The sequence below is a fragment of the Palaemon carinicauda genome, chromosome 1, assembly GCF_036898095.1.
Source record: "Palaemon carinicauda isolate YSFRI2023 chromosome 1, ASM3689809v2, whole genome shotgun sequence".
Taxonomy (NCBI): Eukaryota; Metazoa; Arthropoda; class Malacostraca; order Decapoda; family Palaemonidae; genus Palaemon; species Palaemon carinicauda.
Genome location: NC_090725.1, coordinates 59,359,505 through 59,377,715, shown reverse-complemented (window position 1 = coordinate 59,377,715; position 18,211 = coordinate 59,359,505). Strand labels below are relative to the sequence as shown.

Below are 18,211 nucleotides of genomic sequence, written 5' to 3'. Positions count from 1 at the left end.
CTTCTACCCTTCTATATAATCGCATTGACAGAGTGAAAGTCGCTCCAACGGGGAATGTTTCCCTCCCCAGATTGAAGCCGCTGCCTCTCCCCACGTTTGAAGGGGAAGTGCAGGAATATGCTTCATATCGATAGCTCTTTACGATACATGTAGATCGAAGAGCAGACTTAGATGATGTATCTAAATTCACATATCTGTTGGGGACCTTAGGCGGAGAGCCGCTTAGGATCGTGAAATCCCTAAGTGTAACCGCCGCGAACTATAAAATGGCGTTGGATCTTTAAGATAAACAGTATGGTAATGTCCATCAGACACTCGTAATTTTGCACAGAAAGTTGGCTAATATCTTTGTACCCTCATTAGATCCTGTAGAGCTGAAAAGGTTCCGTTTTGAATTAACGATTATAATCGAGCAAATCAAGAGGCTAAGTAGTAATGATATAGGCCATGGTATGGTCATGAGCCTCATTAATCAAAAGTTGTCCGAAGGGAAGCTCTACAGGAAAGTGGTCGAGCATATAAGAAAGTGTGACTATACGTTAGATGAGTTCTTTGACGCGATAGATTTCATTATGAGAATGCTCGAGGACGATGCCTTGCAATGAGGAGATAAACTTGAACCTAGCAAGAGAGTAGACATCAGTGTAATAGCGAAGACAAAACCCGTCCACAATAATTCTTGTCCCTTTTGTAACGAACAGCACCCGCCTAACGGATGCCGCCAAGTAACTGACGTGGGTGCCAGACGTCGCATTTTGCTAAAAAGGGGCCTCTGTTTCAATTGCACCAAGTCTGGTCATCGAAGTGATAAGTGTCTCATCCCAAACTCTTGTAAAAATTGTAATGCTAACCACCACACAGCAATTTTTGATAATCATAATGCGGGAAGACGACCGCAATCAGTTCCAAGTAATAGTAGTAGTCCGTCTACAACGTCCTGCCCCGTAGTAAATGCGACACCTCGACAGCACGAAACTGCCCCCTGCCCATTTAAAGATAAAGTGGAATCCAAACAGTGCAAAAGTGCAAAGATCGCACAGACATCCATCGTGGACCTCCCATGTACCATCTTGCCAACGGCAAGCGAGTCCGCTTATTCCTCGATTCAGGAAGCCAAAAGAGCTTCATATCTGCGAAAACCGCGAGACAATTAGGCCTACCAATGGTAGGAAGGGTAGCATTGAACATAGCTCCGTTTGGCTCCGCAGAAATAAGCGGACAATATGGTGTCGTAAGCTGTAGGGTAGAGATGGGAAAAAGAACAGTACGAATGAAGCTGGTGGCACACGAAAACGTTGACGTCCCAATACATAACGCTGGTTATGTACAAGTCAGACAGCATCTGTTGAGTAAGGGAGTCACATTAGCCGATCCAGAGAACAAGTCCGATGTGCTGAAAAATTTCCACATTTTAGTAGGGGCTGATTATTTTAGCTACTTCATCATAGGCATCGAGAAGGTTGATGGGATAAATCTTTTCCTGATCCATAATGGTATGTCGCCATATGGGAAAGTGCCGCAGTGGCTATTGGAAGGGAAAAGGATCGAACAGGTGAAAACGCTCAGAGTATGTAAAATTGCGAGTGAACCATACCAGTTTGACGTAGACGAGTGGTGGCATTTGGACCGTGTTGGCATCGCCCCATCAGAGCAATATACTGTTCGCGAGGCGGAAGCCATGCGAAAAGTGTCACAAAGTGTTGTAAAGAAACTTGAGGGATATCAGGTTAGCCTACCATTCGGGTCGGATGCTAAGCCAGATACGAACTATCGAAACGCTGTAGCGCAGTTAGAATCGTTGCAAACTAAGTTCAGGAAGGACAGGGAATATTTTGATCAATATCAGGGAGTGATAAATAAATATCTTGAAGCAGGCTTTATATCAAAAGAGAAGGAACCCAAGGTTGAAGGGTATTATATGCTGCATTTTGGAATTAAGAAAGATAGCCGCACGACCCCCCTCAGAATGGTGTTCAATGCCTCGGCGAAATCCAAGGGACATAAATCGTTGAATGAATGCCTCTTACCTTGCCCCAATCTGGTAGAATTAGCATATCATTTGCTCATAAGGTTCAGGTAGAACAAATATATCATGCTAGCCGACATCAGCAAGGCCTTCCACCGTGTCTTGTTAGATCCTCGTGATGCCAAATACACACGATTTCTGTGGCGCGAGGTAGCAGGTCGAGCGCTCACCTTTGCCTTTAGAGTCGTGGTGTTCGGCATCACGGCGAGTCCGTTTTTGTTGCAACAAGTTTTAAATTGTCATTTCAAAAGGGAAGGTAGGCCAGATTTGGCGAAGTCCTTTTACGTAGATAATTATCTTGGTACTTTCGAGGATCTAGAGAGCATGAGGAAGGAGCATGAGTCTGTCAATAAGATCTTAAAAGGGGCTGGTATGCCTTTAGAAGGGTGGGCGTCCAATCACTTAGCCTTTGATAGCGAGAAGCAGTGGAGTGAGCCGGGGAACGTGAACGTCCCGGGCTGGGAGGATAACGTGGGTTGGGATGATGTGTTAAAGAGAGAGAAAGCTAGAGAAGCGAATGAGTTGTTGAGTGAATTGAAAGCGGTGAGCGACATCACATTTCCAAGAGCGGTAGGTAAGAAAGGTTTAGAGCTCCATGTATTCACCGATGCCAGCAGTAAGGCATACGGCGTAGTAGCATATACTAGGGACAATTGCAATCAGGTAAGCCTACTCACTAGTAAAATGAGGATCACTCCAAGGGGGATGAACAAGTTGACAATTCCCAAGCTAGAACTATTAGCATTGTTGTTAAGCTGCAGATTAGCTAGGACACTCAAAGAGCTGATAGAGCCACAAGAGATAGTCATGTGGACCGACAGCAAGGTCACGTTGGCATGGGTAGCATCTCCCGATGCCAAGGACCACAAGAACATATTTATATCTAACCGAGAGGCGGAGATTGTTTTTCTTCATCAGGTTTGCCGATTCAGTTTAAACCATGTCCCAAGCAAAGAGAATCCTGCTGATGTCCTGTCCAGAGGAGCAACGACGCAACAACTGCTAAATAACCCTCTTTGGCAGAACGGTCCAGACTTCTTGAGGACCACGGGAGAGCCTGCTCCATACGAGGAGGACGATCCCACCCATGAAAACACCATAGTGGCGGCGGTACAAGAAATGAGGGAGAAAATAAGACCTGTCCCACCAGGAGAGATATGGGAAATTCTACAGAGGGAAGTAGAGTTCCAATTCTTGTTGAGAGTTGCTAGGGTAATCTAAAGGTTTACCAGATTAAAACGGCATCCGTTCAGTATTGTTGTCCAACTAGAGCAAAAACATTATTTGCCTACAGTCTATGCTTACTTGGAGGGCGGAGTCAGACCCCCTCGTGAAGTTACTAATTTTGTCAGACAATTAAACCTAGTGTTAGATGATAAATTAATTTGCACTAGGGGACTAGTGTCCCAAGTAGAGGAAATTAAACATTTAATTCTCTTGCCAGCCAAAGGGTACTTAGTTAGGGCTTATCTAAGATATCTACACCGTTTGCACTTACATTGTGGTGTGAGTACACTAATGGGTATCTTTCGGCAGAAATGCAGGGCGGCGGGCCTACGTTCCATTGCAAAGCGGACCGTGCGACAGTGTCCAGAATGCGTGCTAGCCTTCCAGCCCCTGTTGAGACAGCCACCACCACCCTCCCTACCGAAGGAAAGGATCACCCTAACGAAGCCCTTTACAGCAGTCGGAGTGGACCACACAGCGGCCATACAGACTGAAACGCGGCCAGGCTACATACTGATCGTGACATGCATGGCCAGCAGGGCCGTGTACCTCGATTTCTGCCCATCCCTGGAAGCGGAAGAAATTGTCTTAGCCCTAAGACGATTTTGTGCTACCCACGGTGCTCCGTCGTTCATCACATCTGATAATCATCAAATGTTCAAGACTGCCAGCAACCTCCTTCAGGGACTCTATGAAGAGGATGAAGTCCAGCAGTTCCTGAGGAGAACTGGCATAGATTGGCGCTTTCAGACACCCCGTGCACCTAGGAAAGGTGGGTTCTTCGAGCGCCTGATCGGAGTGACGAAACGTACCCTCCAGATAGCCCTCACAAAAAAGTACCTGCCGAACGCCCACGTATTAACCCTTGTGAAGGAAGCAGAGGCGGTGGTAAATAACAGGCCTCTAATGTACAGCGGCGACAAGTTTGAGGATGAGGTCCTCACCCCCTCCCATTTGCTGAGAGGACACCCAGTCCACCTCATGGCACCGATCTTGTCGGACGACTACCTCAGTGCGACCTTCACCTCCCGGAGGCTTCGTGACAGTTACATAAAACTGACAGACTCTTTGAAGGCCTTCTGAGAGAGGTGGAGAAAGGAGTGTTTGAGTGCCCTGAGAGCCCGACAAGACTGTCGGTCTGGGGAACCTTCCAAGCTGCACCCCGGAGACGTCATGCTGGTCAAGCAAGAAAATAAAAAAAGAGCTATGTGGCCCCTTGGACATGTCGTGGAGACATATGCTGACGACGACGGAGTCGTGCGTTCAGCCAAGGTGTTATTCGAGGATGTCGAGTCCCTGCGAGCTGTTAGACACCTGGTTCCCCTAGAAATTGCCCCCTCTGATGATGGTGTTGGAAAAGACGATGACGACGACAGAGAGGAAGGTGTGTACAGTTTGACAGCAGGAATGCCAGGGATCGTTGAGATGTCTGGGGACAACCAGGAGATGGCTCAGGCTACGACATCTCGACAACCAGCCACAGACCTTGGATAATGACGCTAATAGTGATAACAATCCGGTAAGTGAGACAAGTGAAAGTGAAAGAGGATCCGAGACAACGGACGCACAAGGACGTTCCGCACGCCCCTTAAGAAGGGCCACTGCGAAGCAGCGAGCTGATAGAACGCTTAGTTCGGAGTGAGGATATATAATGCATAGCTGCAAACAGTGAGTGAAAAAGGGAGTGCCCCTTCCGGTAGGAAGGAAGGGTGGAAAGAAGTGAATGTAGGTGCGAATGAATCCACAGAGGTTGAAAGTGCGTCGGGTGTGGAGAACGGGATGGTCTCTCGTACTTACCAACCCTAAAGTATTTGCCAAGGTGTGGCAGTGTAGGAAGGGTGATTCCATTGATATGATTAAGGGCAGATTGCCTTATGATTGGATTGTTGTATGTATTACATGGTTGGGTACATTTTTTATTGCCATTCTTGTGTATATATACATTGCTTATTGATCATTGTAGGCCTATTGCCTACTTGCCTTTCTATTTGAATAGTTCATGTATGTATTATATGTCTGGGTACATTTTTTATTGCTATTCTTGTGTATATATACATTGCTTATTGATCGTTGTAGGCCCATTGCCTACTTGCCTTTCTATTTGAATAGTTCATGTATGTATTATGCCCCCTGTGGCCGCGGGGGCATAAAACAATTAGAATAGCGCCAACGTTATCCCTGCGCGTCGTAAGAGGCGACTAAAAGGGACGTGACGAGGGGGCTGGGAACCCCCTCTCCTGTATAAAAAATCCTGTGAGACAGCAACAAAGAGATGGAGCTGGGGGGAGAGTGACTGCTCCCCGCACTCTAGTTTTGGGGTGTTTGAATGTGCGTGGATGTAGTACGATAGAGAGTAAAAGATGTGAGATTGGAAGTATGTTTAGAAGTAGAAGGATGGATGTATTGGCCTTGTGTGAGACAAAGATGAAAGGAAAGGGTGAAGTGATGTTTGGTGAAATGTCTGGTAGAGTGTCTGGGATTGAAAGGGGAAGAGCGAGAGAGGGTGTGGCTTTATTGCTGAGTGAATGGTTGACAGGTAAAGTAGTGGAATGGAAGGAGATATCATCTAGGTTAATGTGGGTAAGGGTTAGGTTGGGTAGGGAATGTTGGGCGTTTGTCAGTGCGTATGGGCCAGGTAGTGAGAAAAGTGAAGAAGAGCGGAATGAGTTCTGGGGTGAATTAACTAGGTGTGTAGAAGGACTGGATAGAAGGAATTATGTAGTTGTTATGGGTGACTTAAATGCTAGAGTGGGCGCTGGAGAGGTAGAAGGTGTCATTGGGAAGTATGGCGTACCAGGTGAAAATGAGAGTGGTGAGAGACTGGTAATATGTGCTAGCTTTTTTAAAAAGAAAAAGAAAAATAAGTATACATGGGTGAGAGTGGCAAATGGAAGAGTAGTAGAAAGGGCGTTAATGGATTATGTGTTGATAACTAAAAGAATGTTTGGAAGATTGAAAGACGTGCACGTGTTTAGGGGTATGGCTAACGGCATGTCTGATCATTTTTTGGTGGAAGGAAAATTAGTTGTAGCAAAAGAGTGGGGGAATAGAGTAGGTGGATGTAAAAGGGAGCTAGTGAGGGTTGAAGAGCTAATAAAACCGGGGGTAAAAAGTAAATATCAGGAAAGGTTGAAAATGGCATATGACGAGGTGAGAGTAAGAGAAACTGGTAATTTAGAGGAGGAGTGGAAGTTAGCAAAAGAAAATTTTGTTGGGATTGCAAGTGATGTATGTGGCAAGAAGGTTGTTGGAGGCAGCATGAGGAAGGGCAGTGAATGGTGAAATGAAGGAGTGAAGGTAAAAGTGGAAGAGAAAAAGAGGGCTTTTGAAGAATGGCTTCAGAGTAATAGTATAGAGAAGTATGAAAAATGTAGAGAGCAAAAGGTGGAAGTAAAGCGCAAGGTACGTGAGGCAAAGAGGGCAGCTGACCTGAGGTGGGGTCAGGGACTGGGTCAGTCATATGAAGAGAATAAGAAGTTTTGGGAAGAAGTGAAGAGAGTAAGGAAGGCCGGCGCAAGAATTGAAGAGACAGTGAAAGATGGAAATGGAAGGTTGTTAAAAGGAGAGGAGGCAAGGAAAAGGTGGGCGGAATATTTTGAAAGTTTGCTGAATGTTGAGGATGATAGGGAGGCAGATATAATTGCTGTTCCAGGTGTTGAGGTGCCAGTGATGGGAGATGAGAATGAGAGAGAGATTACAATAGAGGAAGTGAGGAGAGCACTAGATGAAACGAGAGTAGGAAAAGCATCTGGTATGGATGGTGTGAAAGCTGAGATGTTGAAGGAAGGGGGTGTGACTGTACTTGAATGGTTGGTGAGATTGTTTAATGTGTGTTTTGTGTTGTCAATGGTACCAGTAGATTGGGTCTGTGCATGTATTGTACCACTATATAAGGGTAAGGGAGATGTGCATGAGTGTTGTAATTCAAGAGGTATTAGTTTGTTGAGTGTAGTTGGAAAAGTGTATGGTAGAGTACTGATTAATAGGATTAAGGATAAAACAGAGAATGCAATCTTGGAAGTACAGGGTGGTTTTAGAAGAGGTAGGGGTTGTATGAATCAGATTTTTACAGTTAGGCAGATATGCGAGAAATATTTAGCAAAAGGTAAGGGGGTGTATGTTGCGTTTATGGATCTGGAGAAAGCATATGATAGAGTTGATAGGGAAGCAATGTGGAATGTGATGAGGTTATATGGAGTTGGTGGAAGGTTGTTGCACGCAGTGAAAAGTTTCTACAAAGGTAGTAAAGCATGTGTTAGAATAGGAAATGAAGTGAGCGATTGGTTTCCGGTGAGAGTGGGGCTGAGACAGGGATGTGTGATGTCGCCGTGGTTGTTTAACTTGTATGTTGATGGAGTGGTGAGAGAGGTGAATGCTCGAGTGCTTGGACGAGATTAAAACTGGTAGGCGAGAATGATCATGAATGGGAGGTAAATCAGTTGTTGTTTGCGGATGATACTGTACTGGTAGCAGACACAGAAGAGAAGCTTGACCGACTAGTGACAGAATTTGGAAGGGTGTGTGAGAGAAGGAAGTTGAGAGTTAATGTGGGTAAGAGTAAGGTTATGAGATGTACGAGAAGGGAAGGTGGTGCAAGGTTGAATGTCATGTTGAATGGAGAGTTACTTGAGGAGGTGAATCAGTTTAAGTACTTGGGGTCTGTTGTTGCAGCAAGTGGTGGAGTGGAAGCAGATGTACGTCAGAGAGTGAATGAAGGTTGCAAAGTGTTGGGGGCAGTTAAGGGAGTAGTAAAAAATAGAGGGTTGGGCATGAATGTAAAGAGAGTTCTATATGAGAAAGTGATTGTACCAACTGTGATGTATGGATCGGAGTTGTGGGGAATGAAAGTGATGGAGAGACAGAAATTGAATGTGTTTGAGATGAAGTGTTTAAGGAGTATGGCTGCTGTATCTCGAGGGTTCGGAACGAAGTGGTGAGGGTAAGAACGGGTGTAAGAAATGAGTTAGCGGCTAGAGTGGATATGAATGTGTTGAGGTGGTTTGGCCATGTTGAGAGAATGGAAAATGGCTGTCTGCTAAAGAAGGTGATGAATGCAAGAGTTGATGGGAGAAGTACAAGAGGAAGGCCAAGGTTTGGGTGGATGGATGGTGTGAAGAAAGCTCTGGGTGATAGGAGGATAGATGTGAGAGAGGCAAGAGAGCGTGCTAGAAATAGGAATGAATGGCAAGCGATTGTGACGCAGTTCCGGTAGGCCCTGCTGCTTCCTCCGGTGCCTTAGATCAGTGTTTCTCAACGTGGGCCATATGGCCCCCTTGGGGGCCATGAGAATTTTTCAGGGGCCACAAGACAAAATTGGAAAAATGGGGGGCCATGGGGGGCCACAGAAAATTTAGGACCCACAAAATATATAAATGTGTAATATTTTGAAATAAATCATTATTATGCTTCGAATATTCTGTTTATCATGCTTGACTTTAGTTTAAACATCATTCAATTCAATATACAGTACCAGGTAATTTTTGCAGACAGTGAAATATATGCCTGCTATGTATGACCTCACTCTCAAATGAAAGTATGCGTCCCAGCAAACTGAAAAAGCATCTGGAGACTGCACATAAAGACAAGAAAGACAAGCCGCTAGATTTCTTCAAAAAATTACTTGATGAGTTCCAAGGAAGGATGACAGTGAATCATATGTTTACCCAAAAAGTGGCAAAAGTAGATAGAGGGATCTTGGCTTCTTACAAGAGAGCAAATTTGATTGCAAAAGCAGGTAAGCCTCATACTATCGATGAATCTCTGATCATGCCGTCTGTGGCTGTAGTGCTTTCAACAGTCATCAGAGTCCACAAGAGGTAACTAGTGTTATTCCTCTGAGCAACTCCTCAGTATCACGCCGCATTGATGAGATGGCAGCTGATGTTGAAAGCCAATTAGTCTCAAAACTGCAGGTGAATGAATTCTCGCTTCATCTCGACGAATCAACTTTACCTGATAATTTTGCTCTTCTGGTGGTATTTGTCTGGTTTCTTGATGTTCATGAAATATGTCAAGAAATGCTTTTCGCATTGAAATTAACGAATGACACTAAAGGTGAATCCATCTTCAAAAAACTTGAGGTCTATTTTGAGGGGAATAACATTACACTCAAGAACATTGTGGCTTGTGCAACAGATGGCGCTGCTGTTATGATTGGAAGGTATCAGGGATTCAGTGCTTACTTAAAAAAAGCTGTTTCTAATGTCGTTTGTGTGCACTGTGTTGTTCACTGGCAGCACCTGGTTGCCAAAAACCTAGCAGGACGTCTGCATGAAGCACTTGGGCATGTTATCAAGGCTATCAACTTGATAAAAAATAGTGCACAGAAAGATCGCCTCTTTCAGCAATTATGTGAAAAGAACAATGAAGAATTTGAAAATGCGTTGCACACTGAAGTCAGGTTTTAGTTCAAAACACTTGAAATATTAAATAATTTCACATTTAAATAACCTTAACCTGAAATTACAAGGAAAAGGAAACTGCTTTACGCATTTTAAAAGAAGTGCTGTCATCTTTTCACATAATTGCTGAAAGAGGCGATCTTTCTGTGCACTATTTTTTATTGAACTTAGGGAGTGTTATCTCTTTCTTTAGTGGGACAGAACTTGGACAGAAACTTGTTGATGCAAAGAGTGACATCTTATACCTGTCAGACATATTTGAAAAGCTAAATGTTCTGAACAAAGAGCTTCAAGGAAATAACTCCACCCTGTTTTCCTGCTAGGAGGCAATTACTGCATTTAAAGGGAAACTCAAGCTGTTCTGATTGAACCTTGGAAGACGAGAGTTTGCACAGTTTCCTTCCTTAGCAGTTATATCCACCAAACTGCTTGATGATGACCTAGCAGTGAATGTTGACCATCTGAAGCAGTTGCATAATGATATGGAAACTCACTTCTCTGACCTACTGCAAATGACTGTGCCACACTGGTTTGTGGATCCCTTCATTGTTGATGTATCTGAAGTTGATGTCACCCTACAAGAATGTCTCATTGAACTTCAGAATAACACAACAGCTCAAGCAAGGTTCAAGCATGGAGGACACCAGAAGCTGTGGATGAATCAATATATGTATAAGTAGTACCCAATACTCTGGAAAGATGTGAAGTTGCTCTTACTTGCCTTTACCACATCTTACTTGGTTGAGACTGGTTTCAATCGGGTGATGTGCCTGCTGTCAAAGACACGAATTCGCCTTGACATAGAGAGAAAAAAAAAAAAAAAAAGAGGCAATTTACGTCTCGCTCTAACAGCTTTCAAGCCAAACACTGACAAGTTGGCAGCCTTGCATCAGTCACAGGGATCCCACTGAAACCTTTCAAGATAAAGCCAATTGTACCTACATGTATTCCTTGTTTTGTATTCCTTTTGTAAATAAATAAGTATTCAAATAAAATATTTTTCTAATTAATATTGTTATTTGATTTATACCTGAAATTAGTGTTTTGAGTACATGGTACTATTCAAGCTAGAACCATTAATAGACCTACTTCCCTAGGCGTATTAAGGTGATGGACGGATGGCGGGTGCTGGGTGCATGGGTGCATTAGAACTCAAAGTTGGCATGGAGGGGCCACAAGAACTTGCACTGGATTGAAGGGGGCCACCACCAGAAAAAGGTTGAGAAACACTGCCTTAGATGACCGCGGAGGTAGCAGCAGTAGGGGACTCAGCAGTATGAAGCTTCATCTGTGGTGGAAATGTGGGAGGTTGGGCTGTGGCACCCTAGCAGTACCAGCTGAACTCGGCTGAATCCCTGGTTTAGGCTGGAGGAACGTAGAGAGTAGAGGTCCCCTTTTTTGTTTTGTTTCTTGTTGTTGTTGGCTACCCCCCAAAAAATTGGGGGAAGTGCCTTTGGTATATGTATGTATGTATGATGTATTATATGTCTGGGTACATTTTTTATTGCCATTTTTGTGTACACCTGTAAGAGTTGATTGCTGTTGATGTACATTGTGTATACTCTGTTAGAGTCGTTGTGGAGCGTTACTCCTCCCCAAGTCCAGTCTTGCCTAATTGACAGACGTTTCACCACCCCTTTATTTCAGGTGTGGAGGATGTCGGGAGTTTCGAACTGATCATTCGAAAGTCCCGCCATTTAACTCCACAAACGTTACATTAAATTGAGCTAAGATTGGAAGATCTCGCGGGCGTTGCTGCTAATGACTATGGTCTAATATGTGACGGTATTGGGGCATAAAATTTAACCACCTATTGGGGAAGGAGCGGTTGTCAGAGAAACTAAGTATTTGTTATTTACGAATCACAAAATTCATCTTATATTATTGCACCACGATAAAAATATCAATGTATATGTTTAGAGCCAAGGACTCTCTAGTTTGGTGGATTACAGCAAATTATGACCTTCAGCAGAAGCATTAAGCTCACCCTTCGATCTGAAGTAAGACTTTAACAGTTTCTCCATCTTGTGGTTGATAAAGAAGCTTTATCAGACCCCTTATAAATAAATAACGTAAGAATTCCCTCCCCTCTCTCAAGGACACTTTAGTTAGCGCGGGAGACCGAAGTTTTCTTCGGAGCTGCCCAGAGCTACGGTCGTCCTCTCTGCCTATCTCCCCCAAACAAGTAAGTTCATCTTATTGTTACTCTCTCTGTCTCCACTCCAAACCGCGTGAAACCAGGTCGGTTCCCCCTAGTCTTTTTCTGAGTGCGAAGTGTAATTTATATCTGTCTGTAACTTTGTGATCCCAGTGATTGGGGATTAGATTTATTTACTAAGATACGTCAGAGAACCTTGGTAGGTGTTCTACCAAGGTATTATATTGAAATTAAGTGTATTTAGTCCCTTTTTTAGTCCAACGTGGAGTTAATGCCCCACGGGCACATGTTACAGACCCCTAAGGGAGATAGTTTCATTTATTAATTAGTTCAAATGTTTTAGTGTGTTATTTCCTTGTTAAATAGTTATTTTTGTAATAAATTTGTAAAGTGTATTCATATTTTATTGAATCCTGGACAGTGTTGGGAGGCTAACCTCTTCAAGGTCTTGTTATCGGCCAACACCATCGGGCCTAGAATCATGATTGTAATAAGTCGGAGAAAAATTCACAACAAACAGTATTAAATTCTTCTCAGAGAAACCTAGACATTTCCAGCAAAGAGTATATAAAATAACTAGATTTTATAAGACATTCGAAATACATTCAAAATACGAAAAAGACGCCAACAGGTAAAACTAGAGGGACACTCAGTAGAGAGCATGCTTTCGCCACGCCAAAAATTGCATACTTTTACTTCAATGCGTTTTCCTCAAAATCTAATGGATTCGTCCCTGGGTCTTACACCACGCGTCCACAAAGTTTTGTTGAAATTAATTCAGTAGTTTTATGCTTAATGTTCTTCACAAACAAGAAATAAACTAACAAAATATCTGACATTTTCTTAGTATTGCGATAATTTTTAAAGTACTGCCTACTTGTAGTTTTATGTACTTTATCCAAAATGTTATAGATTCATCGTTGGGTCATACCCAACATATCTACTAAATTTGGTCACAATTTGTACTGTAGTTTTTATGTAAAGTTGCTTACAAAAAAAATGATAAATTAAATAGACAAGGGTGAATACAACGGATTTTGAAGCGAGGCGAAAAATCTATTTTTGGGTGAGGTAGCCATGTCGTCCTGATGGAAGTTCCTTCATTAGTAGCTTCCTAGGTTATACTTGACTACAGTGATATATCCCATAGAATTTACCAAAGGTATCCAGAATTCTAACTCCTGGAGTGAATATCCCTTAAAATTGGATATCGCGTAATCAGAGGACGTATTCTTGACACGTCTCATAGCTATTTACACCCCTAATAGCGTTTCCACTTCGAGGGGAAAAGGTGGCAAGAATATAGGAGAGTCGTTAAAGAGGCAACGCTCTCGACACTCCTACTGTACTGTAAATAGTGCAACGAATCGCCACCGCGAGGCGCCACCAAGCCATTCTTTGTAGCTTTGTAGGTGTTCCAGATACAGTACCATAGGGAGGGATTCATTATCCTTTTGTCAAAAAGAGGGTGGGTCCATCAGGACGACATGGCTACCTCACCCAAAAATAGATTTTTCGCTTCGCTTCAAAATCCGTTTTTGGGGCTCAACCCATGTCGTCCTGATGGAAGTTTACCAGAGCATTAATGTATCTGTGGATTTTCAATAGTGCCGTTATCTCGAGATAAATATTTCCTATTTGGTCTTCTAGACCTAGAGACACTTGATGTTACCGTTATACATCAATTAACTGATCATAAACTATGGCAGCTCTTCCTGCCCCCTACAGGGAAGAGTCTGGGTAGACTCTAGGAAAAAACCCGAGGATTGTGAGTTCCAGGAACAATCTAGCGAACAGTTTGTATATTAGTGTCATCATATACATAAAGTATAGTTTGTACTTAGATGGTATATCTCTGTATAGGTTACTGATACCTCCCAAGTCTGGCTGAAAAGAGACAGACAGGTTTATATACTTGTAGGAAACCTTAGTTCAGTAAAATAAACAGTTTAGTACAATCAGTTCTTACCTGTTTGCTTGGAACAGTCTTAACCTTAGTTCCCAATATTTTCTTAAATATTAAAAGAATCAAGGATGCTCTGACTTTATTCTTAATCTAGAATGTTTGAGGCGAAAGAGACGCAAAGATTCCTTCTATTGTTTATTACAAAAATAGAAATCATGGTTGTATTCAATTACATCCTATGCAGAACAATTCTGCATAAAAGCATAAATAGTAATAACAGAATTAAAATAAGTTTCACCTGAAAAGGAAAACATTAGCCACTCTAAAGGAAATATAAAATTTCACTATGTATTCTGTTGTTACTGGGAACACTGTGCATATAAGTATGCCTGGCACTTGTGTCAGTCTATTATGCTTAATGTCACCTGTGTAGAGAGAATAGTCTATAGTGTTATCACTAAACACAATACTCAACATGATATGTCTTACGAGTCTACCATGTACACCCTTCACTAAAAGTGCACTGTTCTTCGCAGTAATCAAGCGGCAAGTTTTATAACACTGCCTGCCGCCACCACATGAAATTTTATTTCCTGTAATTGCTTCGCATAGTGTTTGAAGAAAAACTCTGGACGACTTTCATCTACTATAAGCACGAAGGCTTTCAAACGACATCGACTGAAAGAAATTCAGAGACGAGGCAACTTTTCTCGGATCATGACCTGTGGGTGTACTGTCTGGATCCGCTCTGCGTATAAAATAGGTGATTTTCACCCTTAACTGTTTCAAGGATAATGTTGAACCAGAAGTCTCTCCCCTGAAAAGCTGACCTCCCTTAAAGTCTGAAGTTCTACGAAGATAGACCTTTAGGCATTCCACTGGGCAGAGGGATGCTTCTTCCCTCAGAGGGCAGATTCTCCAGGGACCCCATCTGTTAGTGGGCAGATCGTTCTTGGCGAGAAACGACGGGTCCGGAAAGAGGTTCAGTTCTCCACTGTCTGTGAACTGAATGTGGCCATCATCCCTCGAGAGGGCCACTATTTCGCTAACTCTGGCTCCTGAGGCTAGTGCAAATAAGAATATCAGCTTTTGAGTCAAGTCTTTCAGCGAGCAATCCTCATCGTTCAGAGTTGATGCTAAGTGAAGAACCTTATCCAAAGACCATGAAATGGGCTTTGGAGGAGCTACGGGCCGAAGTTTAGCGCAGGCTTATGGAATCTTGTAGAAGATTTCATTAGAAAGGTCTATCTGGATGGCATATAGTATTGGTCTGGCTAGGGCAGATTTACATTTAGTAATCGTGTTGGATGCTATCCCTTGTTCATGAAGATGGATGAAGAAGGACAAGCAGAAAGCCGTAGAAATCTCCTTAGGTTTCTTCGCCTTGATAAAGGCCACCCATTTCTTCCAGGAAGACTCATATTGTCTTCTTCTTGACTTTGACTTGTATTCTTCTAAGAAGTTAATACTATCCCTAGAAATCCCGAACCGTTTCTTGACCGCTAGGGCGAGAAAATCATGAGATGGAGATCCTGGGTTTTCTCTGATGAAGCTGAGACAGTCAATTTCTGCACTTGCTGAGTCAGAACTGAGTCCGGCAACGGGATCAGCTTCAGGCGTAGTTCCGTTATCAAAGGGAAGCAAACACTGTTGAGCCACTTGTGGGCCACTATTGCTGCTATCCCTCGAAAGGATCTCAGTTTGTCAAGGACATTCAGCAGAAGGTTGGTTGGAGAGAGCAGGTAGATCTTGGACCACCTGTTCCAATCTATGGACATCGCATCTGTCGCTTCTGCTAGAGGATCCTCGTACGGGGCTACATACTGGGGTAGCTTCTTGTTGTCGCTCGTTGCGAAGAGATCTATCTGCAGTCCTGGGACTTTGCGTAATATGAGAATGATTTTGCGTCTAGGGACCATTCTGACTCTATCGGGTTGACCCTGGATAGAGCGTCCGCTGTCACATTGCGGAACCCTTGAAGGTGGACTGCTGACAAGTGCCATCTCTTCTTCTTCGCTAGACGGAGGATGGCCAGTATCACTTGATTTATGTGAGGCGATCTCGAGCCTTGTCAATTTAGGCATATCATTACAACTTCGCTGTCTAGAACCAGACGGATGTGGATTGAGCAGCGAAGTTCCAATTTCTTCAGAGAGAGAAGAACTGCTATGGCTTCCAGAAAATTGATGTGGAAGGTCTTGAAGAGGGGAGATCAGGTTCCTCGGACTCTCCGATGATGAGAGTGACCTCCCCATCCCTCTTTTGAGGCGTCCGTGTGAACGGTGACTGCCGGTGGAGGTGGTTTCAGAGGTGCCTTGCTCTTCAGGTTCTTGGCTTCTGACCATGGTTTGAGTAGTGATCACAGACGATTTAGAATCGGTCTTAGTAGATCTCTTCGAGCGTTTAATGCGTAGTTTCTCCAAACTCCTGATGCATCTTTTAATTGTGCTTTCAATATTGGATCTTTCACTGAGGCAAACTGGAGGGACCCCAACACTCTCTCCTGTTGCTTTCTTGATATCCTGTCGGAAAGAAGAAGTCTCTTGACAGATCCTGCTATCTCTTTCCACTTCTTTGATGGAATGGAAAGGCAGTGTGACTGTAAATCCCAGTGGACGCCCAGCCACTGGAACTTTTGAGTTGGAGATAGACGAGACTTTTCCAAGTTGATCTTGAATCCTAAGTGTTCCAGGAACTGGATCACTTGCTTGGAGGCTTGCCTGCACTCTTCTTCGGATGCTGCCCACACCAGCCAGTCGTCCAGGTAGGCTACTACCTGGATCCCCTTTAGGTGTAGTTGATGAATGACTGCTTTCGCAAGCTTGGTGAATACCCTTGGGGCTATGTTTAGACCGAAGGGCATGGCTCTGAAAACGTACTTTCTTTTTTGTAGTTTGAACCCTAGTTAGGGGGAAACTTGACGGTTGATTGGAACATGCCAGTACACATCCGTCATGTCTATGGAGACTGTGTATGCCCGTTTGGACAAAAGGGTCCTTATGTGTTGAAGCGTCAGCATTCTTAATTTGTGGTTCAGTATGAACTTGTTGAGTGGTGATAAATCCAGATTGACTCTGAGCATATGCAGGCCTTGCTGACAAATGCCGGCCTATTCTGGGCTATTGAAGGCAGTTACTGTCTTCAGATCTATACTTTGGGTGGCTGACTGCCGGCCGACAACTTAGTTGCCGGCCACTGGTCATAGTATGTTTATTGTCGTTGGGTTATCGCTCAGCGACACCCCCGGCAAGTGGCGGCAGAGTAACTGCCGGCCGAGAGACAACCAACATGGCCGCCGACAGCTATAAGCTGCCGGCGGCCGGCCCAGTATAAGGAAAGGTAGAGAAAAAGAGAGCGGATGGAGGAAGACAAAGGCTCAGCCTTGCCGACCTACATCCCAAATGAGGGTTCAAGTGGAAGGGGGAAATATATTCGGGCTTCCACCCAACCATATCCCATCCATATGGGCTATGGAAGGCAGTCCAAGGGAGGACTGAAGAACACTCTAATGATTATGAGGGTACCTGCCGGCAGCAGACAGGGAACCTCAGGCCAGTTCTATATATTACCTGTAGGGTCAAAAGTAGAATGACGGCCAGGGAGGGTGATGGTTCATCCAACACAAAAGAGACAGCGGGGAAGGGGGAAAAGTCCTATAAGTAAGGTAATACCCGAAGGCATTACCCAACTTGAAGGATTCTGATCTCATAAGGTAACCTCAAGTAGGGGAAATCATTTCCCCCAGTTGGGTTAGTCAAGTGAGAAAGTGGCCATAGTACACAATCTCGCAAGAGAACTGAATCTCGTACCAGGTATCTTAGACAATGAAGAAATCATTTCTTCGGTCTAAGATCCACTAGCACAGGACTGTCTGCTAGACCGAGGAAGGAGGAATTGTCAAACAAAAACCTCCACGTAGGGTCTAGGGAGTCGTTCTGGCTAACTAGATGTACAGGAAGAACGACTGCGATCATGACGCCATCCGGCTGGCAACAGGTCTTGTTACGTTAATTACGATCTCAATCGAAGAGTAAAACTGGCAAGAGCTTACATTTACACAATTCAAAGATATTACTTAACTTTCCAGAAGCTGATGAGGCTGGTGAAGACATCATAGCGACATGTAACTCCAAAATAGCGAGAGATAACACGGGATAACACCGGTCAACGAAGCTACAAGAGAAAGAATGGCATGGTGGCGCCTTGCGGTGGCGATTCGGCGCAGTATTTACAGTACAGTAGGAGTGTCGAGAGCGTTGCCTCTTTAACGACTCTCCTATATTCTTGCCACCTTTTCCCCTCGAAGTGGAAACGCTATTAGGGGTGTAGATAGCTATGAGACGTGTCAAGAATACGTCCCCTGATTATGCGATATCCAATTTTAAGGGATATTCGCTCCAGGAGTTAGAATTCTGGATACCTTTGGTAAATTCTCTGGGATATATCACTGTAGTCAAATATAACCTAGGAAGCTACTAATGAAGGAACTTCCA

General features: G+C 43.8%; 3 protein-coding genes across 3 annotated transcripts; all 3 read left to right on the top strand.

The window, feature by feature from the left end:
* The first annotated feature begins 1,495 nt into the window (after window positions 1-1,495).
* LOC137644355 (uncharacterized) lies at window positions 1,496-2,080 on the top strand. The gene has a single exon (XM_068377367.1). The coding sequence runs from the start codon at window positions 1,496-1,498 to the stop codon at window positions 2,078-2,080; it is 585 nt and encodes a 194-aa protein (XP_068233468.1).
* A 630-nt stretch (window positions 2,081-2,710) lies between these two features.
* On the top strand, window positions 2,711-3,247 carry LOC137644273 (uncharacterized). The gene has a single exon (XM_068377290.1). It carries the CDS (start codon window positions 2,711-2,713, stop codon window positions 3,245-3,247), a length of 537 nt encoding a protein of 178 aa, XP_068233391.1.
* Window positions 3,248-3,781: 534 nt separating this feature from the next.
* Window positions 3,782-4,336, top strand: LOC137644177 (uncharacterized). Its single transcript, XM_068377210.1, has one exon. The coding sequence runs from the start codon at window positions 3,782-3,784 to the stop codon at window positions 4,334-4,336; it is 555 nt and encodes a 184-aa protein (XP_068233311.1).
* The last annotated feature ends 13,875 nt before the right edge of the window (window positions 4,337-18,211 follow it).